The 11847-nt window shown below is 34.2% G+C and overlaps 1 protein-coding gene across 2 annotated transcripts in view; it reads left to right on the top strand.

Moving 5' to 3' along the window:
• The first annotated feature begins 425 nt into the window (after positions 1 to 425).
• The window catches only part of Lrp4 (LDL receptor related protein 4), a 156431-nt gene continuing 145009 nt past the window's right edge, over positions 426 to 11847 (top strand). For both annotated transcript variants that reach the window (XM_076453984.1, XM_076453983.1), the window contains exon 1: positions 426 to 764. In XM_076453984.1, the coding sequence (XP_076310099.1) occupies positions 701 to 764 (64 nt within the window). In that variant the 5' untranslated portion in view covers positions 426 to 700. The remainder of the gene's footprint in view (positions 765 to 11847) is intronic.

The following is an 11847-nucleotide window of genomic DNA, read 5'->3' as shown; positions in this document are numbered from 1 at the left end:
GTATCATTATCGTTTAAAGTGTGGCTGATATAACTACTATTATTTGTATTTTTAGGAGCATAAATAAATCATAGTGGTTTTAAACACTGAGCAAGCCATTTTCAACGTTGATTAAGTAATAAAACGTGAATAACTTTCGTGCTTACTTCCAATAAAAACGTACAAAGTTGAGGAAGATGGCAAACAATACTTTGGGAATTTGTAAACGATCCCTTAAACTATATACTAGTTTGTTGTAGTGAAGTGCCATCTATACTTACTATTATTTTGAATTAATATTAGGAATTTCGTAAGTTGAAAATAACAGCTTACATAGACGCTTCAAACTTTTTTTTTTTTAAACTGAGACTTTAAACTTTAAAGTACATAAGAAATATTTTACAGATATGGAAATATTATCTAACATAGTTGTGTCCCTATGGTTTGAGGCTAACGTACAGTCGACCACACAGCGATAAGTGCCGGGTTGTGAACCGATGATGATGATGTAGAACTATAGTTGAAAGTAATCTTTCGACCGTTGTTAGCTGGGGTTATTGTAAGCGAAGAAATCGAGACGAGAAGTACGCAACTGCAAGAGTAAAGCTATGCGACCAACATCCACGTTATGAGGAATCAATAGATATAACAGAATCGTGAATGTAAGAACCTCCCTTGTAACTTCGAGTATATTGTGACAATTTTATGTGTCACGTTAAGAATGCGTTTGTTTGCCATATTGCTGTGGAATCTGACTGTTAGAATCCTTTGCTTCAGCAAAACAGGTATGTAATTTTTGTACGTTAAACCTTCTGGTACAATACGCCTGTTAATATAGAACAAGTGAATTCGAAAATTTGTTATTAGCCAAATGAGTCGGTTGTATTATGTGTGTTAGGATTTTAGACTTAAATTGTTCTTAAGGATTTTTTGGAAAGTGAAAGTGATCAAAATTACTATGTTCATAATAACTTTATTTTTAAACTATCGTGAACGAGCGACTGCGTAATAATAATATAACCAGAAAAGGCTAACTTGAAACTAGAGAAGTATGTGCTATGCATACAAAGACAAACGTAGCTTGAGTTACGGTAGTTTTACTTTTTTAGCAGGGTGTATTGTTTATGGAATGAGTTGCCACCGGCAGTGGTGGAGGTCGGTACTTTAGTTTAAAAGAGTTTTTAGTTTAGAAATAGATTCTTTCCAGAGAATTAAAGGGTGGGTTTAAATTTTCACTTTTCTCAAGGGTGGTTATATGTAGCCTTGAACTTGAAGGTTGACATTGTATTTTGCGCGTATGTTTTGGTGATCAAGCCGCTACTGATCCGTATGCTTACGTTTAGAGTTTACCAGAATATTGGAGTATCTGCACCCCTCCTCAGTTATACATATATTTTTTATAAGGGTTATTTGAAATGCTTGAGAGAAAAAAAAATAGCTATTTTAGTTTGTTATGAACGGCAATTTGCTATCTCTTAAGTTTTTTTTTTAATACTCTTGGGCATTTTAATTGGGTATGCTCTGAGAAAGACTGAACGAACTTATAATCTAGTATGGTACTTGTTGCTATGGTATAAGTACGCACCAGTGGCACTTGACCCAGTAGTTCTCAACATTTTTGGTTCGGGACTTATTTTTCAATATGTTGGGCCAGTTGTGACTCGGTAAGTATCCTTAGTGTGAAAAACAAAGCAATCCTAAAATGTGTGGTTTACTGAATGAGTAAGTAGATAAACTAATAAATTTTCAATGCTTGTTTGCGGTCCTTTCTCACATCCTGACAGCCTAGTTTAGGGTTGTGACTCATAATCATAGGTTTAGAAACGCTAACGACTTAGTTATTACTGGAAACATAATATATATAAAATGAAAGCTATTATCTTATTTTACTTTTGTTTTTAACGTTTAGGACTAATTATGTATAAACAATTAAAACTACGCTACTTTAGTAACACACCTAACAAACAGCAGGCACCATACCAAATTACCGTGAAAACTAGTTTAAGTAATGTGTATATGGGAAAATTTGAATGGGGGGGGACTACAAATACAATATATGCCCACAAATTTTGGAATATAAAGAAATGGAGATTGAAGATTGTAATATACTTGTATAATATTAATGCACATACATAAATAAAATGTAAATTAACACCAATGTGTAAATTTCGTGATACTTATTATATGAAGTGAAAGAGAAAAGGCTGAATGTGAGGAAACAAATGTTGCAGTTTAACTTTTATACTTATAGAATTTTTTTTTCCTTTTTAAACATAGTTTTACATGGTGTATTAGTAAATAGATAAAAAATGTTAATCACTTCCTGACTTTTCGCAGATCCACACTCACTATATTTAGCAACTAGTGTGAGAAATGTGTAAGAAGTTCGTTTACAGTTAACTGCATTGCTTTATACAATGGACACTGGTTATTAGTTATGTAATTTTCTTGCATTCTATATGGTATATAATATAAGATTATTGGAGCAGAATGCAGTTGTTCTAATCGGAGTTTATTACTTTCTTTGTGTGACTTGAACAATTTATTTTAATAATAATTGAAACTGTTGTAGGATTCAGTATTCAACTATTTAGTTGAAATATTTTGGTTTGTTTTGAATTTCGCGCAAAGCTATACGAGGGCTATCTGCGCTAGCCGTCCCTAATTTTGCAGTGTAAGACTAGAGAGAAGGCAGCTGGTCATCACTGCTCACTGTCAACTCTTTTACCAACGAATAGTAGTATTGACCGTAACATTATAACACCCCCACGGCTGAAAGGGCGAGCATGTTTGGTGTGACGGGGATTCGAACCCGCGACCTTCGGATTACGAGTAGAGTTCCTTAACCACCTGGCCATGCCGGGGCTTTGTTGTAAATATATCGACGATAGTAGTAACTATGGAACTAGAGAGGCTTTTCATGTTTAGTATTACAGCAGTCGGTAATAATAAACGTTTTCTCGTGTAGGAGAGTCCTTTACTGATGTTTGTTTCTTAACAGTATTTGTGGTTTCACATAGAAATATTTAAGTTTTTCTTTATTTATTTCATAATTTGTAACAAGGTTAAATTTAATTTTGCTCTACTTTGGACTTGTTTTTCAACTGTTTCCATTACTAGCATCATACGATCGTAACTGGTACAATTTCAAATGTAGTTGTCTGTCCCATCGAGTTGAAATATTTTCGAGGGGAAAATCGAAGTTGAATGGACGTGATTTCGCCCGCTGGGCAAGAACACAGGAGATTAAGATGTATATTAAAATATTAAGTATATTCGACTAAGATATGGATATTTTGTATTAATACGCACACGAAGTAAAGAGATCATTCAGTCAGTTAGAGCTCAGGGAAGTATTTATGTGAATAGTGGGGGAGAATCTAAAGTTAGTGTGTAATGGATGACGTCTATTCGTTGTTTGCCATCGGTTGACCGGGCTGTTAGTATCGAAATTGTTTTGAAAGTGAAAACGTCGAGAGAGTAGCATGTAACAAATCTTAGGGATAGTTGTTCATTTCTTCCATGTGTGAAACGGACTTATCGTTATGTTTACCATATAATCCAAGAGTCCGACCAACGATGGATCACGTTATAACGATATAATTGTATTTAAGAGTTCTACCAGTCTGAATAGTTGAAAAACTTCTAAATTTTGTTTATATTAACAAATGAATTGACAGATATTCGACTTTAAGGTGAGTTTAATAGGCTTAACTGGGCCATCTTGATTATTGACCGCACCTTCGATTGTAGCCTTTATAAATTATAATCGTTAGAAAAATGGTTAAAAACTGAAGTTGAATAAGGTTACTTAACCTGAAGTCCTTATGGAGACTGTGGTCGTAGGTTTTTAACATATAATCGATTTACATTCATTTTCCCTCCGCGTTTGTAGTGTTGTCGCAAAGCCAATTTTTCTCTTTTCGTGTACCAATATTTTGTTTTTATATAAATTTTTGATATGACAGTTAAGTTTCTTACGAAAATTGGTTACTTCTCTGCAGTATGCACCGGATAAAAACATGTTAGTAAGACGACACGTCTCCCTTAATACCCAGCGTAGTCCAAAATGCTGCCCAGTTTTGTTCATCACAACCAACATGAGCTTTTTATGTCAGGTTGGTGATAGTGGAGTGCGACTATTTATGGTAGATGGCACTGATGGCGACTCGTGTGACACGGTTCTTTTATTTCTTTACTGACACTTGAAGGATACACGTACTATATTTATCCTTCACACACTCATTGTGGTTAAGCAGAAAATTTCTCTTAATCTAATTTCTCTCTCTTTGCGAACCAATCTGTGTACATCCACCCAAAGTAAACGCTTTTTTAACGTTCTGACATCTAATCTAGCCAGTTGATCAGGTCGGTACTAAAAACAAGTTGAACATAATATATTGTATATACAGTTCAACCCTGGAAGATCGTTTGTTTGTTTCGAATTAAGCACAAAGCTTCATAATGGCCCACCACGAATGTTGGAACCCAGTTTCACGTGGTACGAGTCCGCAGATATACCGCTGTGCCACTGCATGAAAACTTTGATCAAATTAATTTTTAATTTCTTTTCAGTTATTAATTATATCAGATTTAAACAAACTAATTGCACAGATAAGAATGACAACATGCTAAGTGTTTTATCTACTTGTATACTAACTTAATTAAGAATAAGTCATGCCGTGAAGCAAAACGGAGGAAGATGAAAACTTAAAAATGAGTAGAATACAGTGATTTATTTGTCAGTTGGGTAATAACTGTTATGTTTGGCCATAATTTCAATAATATCTCGCAAAATTCACTATACTGGGTAATTTAGGTTAGTCCTAAGTCTATATGCTAACAATTAAAAGTAACTTTTTTTAAATTTAAAAAAAGTATAACATATGGTTTTATGTTGGGAATTTTGTCCGTAGCTGTCCTTAATTTTGAATGGGTAGACTAGCTATTCAATAGCACCAGTTGCCAAACCACATACTATTTTTTAAGCGAGTAATAAGATTTGATCGTCATAATTATATTATACCCACGGCTTCGAAAGTGCGAAGTGTTTTATTGTTCAATATGACATGGTTTTTACAAACTATGCTCCGTGGAGCCCTTAGGCTTCGCCGTAGTTATCTGGGGTTCCGCGAGGAAATTTTAGAATGTTAATATTTTTTCCTAAAATTGTAAAACTGAAACAGAATACGCTGTACAAAAAAAAAAAGTGAAATGGATCTTTGATATAACACATTTACCGCGTAATGGGCCTTTTAATATTTTACTCTGCCTAACGCCAGACGATTCTATTTAGCTTAGGGGAAGTTCTCGCCGTGAAAGTGTTAATACAATCTCGGTTAACTTCGACAGTGGCGCCACTGATCGCTAGTGGATATGGCACCATCTCAAGATCGTAGTCATCATTGGAAATGCAAGATAGCCTAGTAATTTTCGTATGAAACATCGTCTAACTCTGGGTAGTGATGCCAACTGTCTTTTAAAAGCCAGATCTGGATTAGCAGCTAAATCTCGAACGAAATGAAACATGACATCGCAGCTGAAACATATCCAAATTTGAAACATTGTGATGCAATTAGATGCAGTATCAGTTGTTTCAATTTCAAAGTATATTCATATAAATTATAATTATATTTATGGCAATTATAATTGGTAATAATTAGGTTAGATTAGGTTCGTTACCGTTGAATTAGACAAACTTGGTACCAATGAGCTCTATGACGTCATGTTTCATTTCGTTCGAGATTAAGACGCACGTCAGATCTGGCTTAAAATTTTGTTATTTGGCTTAAAAATTTCTGTTAAAAATGTAAAACTGACAGGTTAACATTTTCCTTTAGAAAAGTATGTTATTCTAGCAGCCTAGCCTTTTTTTTTTTTTTCCCCACAAATCTATATTTCTGACTTCTTGATGGCAATACTGATCTCAGGTCAGTATGATAATAAAACTCAAATGCTTGGACGAGTTTTCATTAAAAAGCTGTTTTGTGTCCGTGAAAATACTTTTGAAGTGTCAAAGATGTAAGAATGTTTTTAGACAAATTAATAATTAGTTGTCACCCTTACAATGGATAAGTGGCTGAATATCAGTAATAAATCTGATACGAGTAGACATCTTCCTAGGCCTAATACGAATTCATCGGCGTTATCGTCGTGTGAAAGCATTTCAACACAGGATGATGCGAGAAGTACCGAAACAAGAAAGAAAAGAAAGGATGGTGAAAGTTGTATTTAATATGGTTTTACATGGACAGGTAATGAAGATGGACCTGCTGTCTTCGTCATGCACTTGCAATGAAACGAATATCAGGAGACTTAATGAGGTATGGGTGATGTCATTAAAATGGTTAATTTTATAAAATCAAGACCACTCAATGTGAGAATCTTCAGTTTACTCTGCGAGGATATAGGAAGTCTGAAAAAAAATGGCTTCACACTGAAGTCTGATGGCTTTCTCGGAGAAAAGTGCTTGCTCGGTTTTACGAACTGCGTGAGGAGATAGGTTTCTTTTTATTTGAATGCCATTTTAAACTTGCATACAAATTAATGGACAAAAGCTGGATACAAAAAGTGGCTTACATTTCGGACGTATTTCCCTATCTAAATGGAGTGAATGCTACAGTGCAGGGCAACGTACTTCAAAGCTCAGAGTAAAATGGAAGCACTTCAACGTAAGCTAAATTCTGAGGTGAATGTATACTTATGGAAGAACTCAACTGCTTCGAAAATCTCAGTGGGTTTTTACTTATGAAATTTCTTTAAGTGAAGATGTAAAAGTTTGTCTTGCAGCACACATCTGATTTGTGTACAACTACTGTGGAGTACTTCCCTCCTCATTTAGAAAAATTACTGTGGATTCAAAATCCCTTTGATTCTGCAAATACCAACAATTTGCTTTTGAAATAGAAAGAACAGCTCAGAAATGTATACTGATTATACTCTAAAAACAAAATGTCTGAAGGAGGAACTTGCACAATTTTGGATTTAAATGGCCATGGAATACCCTGAAGTAACAGATCTTTGAAAATTTTAATAGTTTTCCAACAACATATCTTTGAGCAAACGTTTTCACTGTATACAGCTACAAAGGTCAAATTTAGAAACAGGCTAAATATTAAAGATGATTTTCGCTTATAGGTAACAACCGTAACTCCAAATATTTAACTGCTTTATGAACAAAAGCAACCCCATCCAAACCTCTAATAAGTAAGTACGCTGTACTTTTACTGATATAAATTTTTCAAGCAGAAATTTTTGAACAGTAACTAGTGACCTGTTGTTTCTATTTTTAGCGTTTATTTTTTTCTGATGTGAAACTCCGTAAGTCTAAAAAGTTTGGGAACCCCTGCAATAGGACTCCTTTGGAACAGCAGTATGATCACGCTATCAGACTTGTCCCGACTCTCGCACATGCGCACTTTGTACTAAATTTAATCAGTTTTTCATTGTATTTATCAATGGAGTAAACTTACCAAATTTTTTATGGGCGTTTTTGTTATCTAACTTTGTAACAAGTTAAATACAAGTATTAAATTTTCAAGTCTGCAGCTATGGACTTTTGAAGAAAAGAAAAAGGAAACAAACTAGGTTGGAAATACTGTGCACATTGTTTTCTCAAGTTACAAACCACTGTTTTGGCTCCATGTCTACGGTACTTATTCATCTTGGCTGAATCAAAGTAGGAATCTGTAGCTTGAGAAGATAATGTAGATTATCTCCAGCATAGTCTTTTTTTTTATATAAAACCCCAGTTGTGTGTTTTGAAAATATATTTACAAGTTGACTCAACCTGTTTCTGTTCTGTTTTGACTACATCTCTATTTCTATTTTTAAATTAACAGTTTTATCTTCTTTCTTTAAGTCTATTTATGGAGTAAATTAAGTTAAATACGTGCATATGTATTAAGTTGGATGTTCCATGTTTCTCTACAGTATTTGTGCATTGAAATCTTTCCCACACAACCATTATTTATTGAATAAGGTAGTTTTATGCATGAGATGTGATATAAACATGCGTTTAACTAATATCGAGTGCGAAGGAAGTCCCTCAGAAGATCCTATTATATATTTATAACCATGTAAATTAACTTTTAACTTTTAATGAAAAATAATCAACTTTCTAAATAGGTCATAGATATTCGCAGCATTTCAGTAGTATATCTTTCTAGGGTTTGATGCTAAATACCAGTTGAATTTTCTGTAGGCTTATCAAACAAAAATATTAATAATAAAATACGCGCTTTCAATTTCAGCGAAATACGAAAATCGGTAGAATAAATCGCCACTTACAAGAGTAGATAAGTCTCGTAGTAATCGTCTACTGTTAGAAAACTCATTGAAATAGACGTAGAAAATCAAATACTGTACAATATGGAATTAGAGAAATGATGAAGAACGGCCTGTTCGAGAAATGATGAATCCTCAACGTAGTAGGTTCCAATTAATGCGTTTTCGTGAAATTGAATTTTTTGTAAGAACGGGAAGTTCTTCAGAGTGGAAAACGAAGTTGCTTGAATTAATTTAAAACTACCCAGTGATAAACTCAATACTACATTCATTACTACTGCCCAAGTTTCATTAAAATATTCGTAGCCGTTTTTTGTTTCTGTAGCATTTTAATATTATAATCAATAATAAGGCTATAGACGCTTATAAATACGTACGTTGCTTTCTCTTAATAAAATGGAGCATCTCTAATTAGTATAATGGTGCTTAAATATATTTCTGCGATGCTTGAATGACTTCGAAGAACTTATGTTGCTGGCGAAAATAACTTAAATTTTGGAGAACGGAAATATCAAGAATAAACGTAAAAGTAGCTCTACAACCTTCGCAGGAGTTTATGTTGTAGCTGTGCATAGATTTTAGCGCAATATACCTAACAGTTTTTGCTATAGGCTTCCGTACTTGAATAGCTTTAAAGAGAAACTTGGCTGGTAGCAATGAAAAACAATCTTTTTTATTTTAAAACCAACAAAAATAGTCCTGTGACCTCCAAAGGAGTTTTCTTTTTGTAACACTAGGTTTGCCCGTGTTTGAATTTAATATTCATAGCATTTCTTTTTCTGTAGGCTTGTGAAAAAAGAATAATATACGAAGAACAAATAAATGAATTTTGTCTAACAATCGAAAAATCAACTTCTTGATATAATTAATATTTTAGCACCATTAGCTATGAAATGGAAGGTCTTGAGTATTTGTTTCAAGAACAAGTCTGCTTTTTAATACGGTTTTTACACGTATACTCTAGAATTTTATTAAATTCGTAAATGATCATAGTTATGAAACATCATCGTGGTTTATGATAAACTATTTTTTTTAATGAAATATTCACGGCCTTCAACACATTTCTGATGATAATTATGATGATAAACGCAATTATGTTTCCTACACTTTTGCAACATGGGCTCCTCTTCCCCGGTGACCCAGCAATAAGTCTAAAGGCTTTTAACGCTAATAACTGGGTTTTGATATCAATTTTTAGCATAGTACAGATAGTCCATCGTGTTAATTTGTGCTTAACTACAAACAAACTTTTCAGTATAGGTATGTGAATCAATGCTCCTGAGTTGGTGAAAATGATCCAAGCTTTACATTAGTTTTATTTTATGAACTTGACACTGTGTATAGTATAAAGCTAGGCACCATTTCCACATTTAAAAATTGCAATGTAAACAAAAACTGTTAGTGATGAAAATGTGAACAAACTTTACCAGTGCAAGGAAAGCTACAAGAGCTCAGCAAAAGGCTTTTCTTGCTCGCCACTTCTTCTCTCCACCGCCTACTGCCAGAATTACTGGCTCCACGTATGTCGACAAGTATTTTGTGTTCAAGCCAGGTCAGCGTTCGTAACTGTCACGGCGTGCTTGCTACAGTGAAGTATGTCAGCTTGGAGAAAACACTCTGGTCCTTGTTTAAACATTTATTACTCTGGTGCGTAGAACGACTTGTGTAGGGCGGGAAAGTCTTACGTTCTGAATTGATTTATATTACTTGTAAGCTCGTTTCACAAGAGTAGAGTCGTTAAATTACAATAATTTTCTAACAGCTGTATTTGAGTTTTGTTTCCACCGTTCATCCTCACTTCATTCATACAACTTCTAGGTGGAAGGTGAACAAGGACACTTATTGAAGGTGTTGGAATATTAAATATGTGAACAAAAAAACAACAAAGAATCATCAAATGAGTATCTACACATCTTAGCAAATGTATTTACTTGCAATCTTAATCTATTGTTCGATCTAGTGGTTAGGGTGATTGACACAATCTGCGGGTCATGAGTTCAAATCCAATCGCAGAACATCTTGTTCAATCTTTTTAGCCTTGGGGAGGTTATAATGATACGATCAATCCCAACATTTGATTAGCTGAGCCCAAAAGTTAGCAGTTGGTGGTCGTTGATTAATTGCCTTCCCTCTAATCTATTATTACTTCTAAATTAAGGAAGACTAGTGCAGATAGCCCTACGCGAAGTTCGGTAAACAAATAATATTTGTCCTTAAATTTATGTATATCATTGTGTGTGTGTGTGTGTGCGTAATTTAGTACAGCTTTCAACACTAGTTTTAATTGAGTAATTTTTAAGCAGTTTTTGACAAGTTAATTTGGTAAGTACCACCTTCTGCGCGATCTGCAACACCTGTTTCAACTATGCAGATAAAAGGGTAAAAAAAAAAAAAAAATCGTTATGACGAGTGCGTGTATAATAAATACAACTGATTTTTTCCTCCTATCGAATTGCAGAAGTTTTTGTTAGTGGCCATCTATAGAAGATAAGCAGTCTCCTACAGCGGTGCCGTATTGCGGGGGCAAAAAATTGAGGGCAAGGAAGAATGAGGATGGAGGCGTGACAAGGAAGGAGGAACAGTGGGGAGAATAACTGTGGAACCAGCGAAATAATGCAGGAACTTCAATTATTTCTTTTTTTAAATGCTGAATAGAACATTTGAAGTGATACAATACTGACAATTAAGATACATATTTAGGATTGTCTTGAAGTAAGCTAAAGAAAATATATACGTGATATTGGGTGGAGATATGTATTTAGATGTAGGTAATCGGTTAAATAATATTTGAACAGCTCTGCTTTTGTATAGTAAGTGACTGTATGAAATGACATGAGTGGGACATCTCGTTGTTTTTTTGTTTCTTTAAATTACAAGACGTACGCTAAGTTTCGGCAAAAATCTTCTGGTCCATCATCTTAAAAGTATAGAAGTCACTGATGTACCAAGTAATGTTAATTTTGTTTAGAGTACTTGTGAAAAAATTTAAATCTGGCACGACAACGCTTGCAACAGCAAGTTAACAGCACAACTGCCTTTTAGCATGTTTACCGAGAAACGCCTTAAGCCAAGTAATATCTACTATTTTGAGATTGCAAGTTCCGTAGTTTCCTTGTTTCCTTTAGTATTTCGCATAAATTGAGTTTAATAATTTAATACCACACGAATTTGTTGTGTAATTGTTTTACGTTTTGTTTAAGATTTGAAGTTAGCAGTTTCGAATGTTCTTTCGAAATGGAAGTAGTTTTATATTACAATATTTGTTAGGAGTATAATCGTACTGGGCTTAACGATATACATGGGCGTCTAAAATATTGTACGTGTTTGTCAGACTAAGTGTACGACTAGCCAAGTGGTTTACACAAATCTATAAGTGGTAATGTTTGCTGTTACAAAAGTTATCAACAAACTTCAATATGGCCACCTTTGGTGTGTTTGGATGTTGTAACTAACAAACTCCTATAGTTCCTGGATAGTAGCTGTTTATGGTTATGGGAGGCACTAAAACGTTCTTTAAATTCCCCAAGGAGGAAAATTTAGTGGTTATATGGAGATAAAGAAGTGGCCCAAGGTTTTGACCAT

This window comes from Tachypleus tridentatus, chromosome 9, assembly GCF_004210375.1.
Source record: "Tachypleus tridentatus isolate NWPU-2018 chromosome 9, ASM421037v1, whole genome shotgun sequence".
Lineage (NCBI taxonomy): Eukaryota > Metazoa > Arthropoda > Merostomata > Xiphosura > Limulidae > Tachypleus > Tachypleus tridentatus.
Note: the sequence above shows the minus strand (reverse complement) of the source record. Positions and strands in the feature narration are given on the sequence as shown.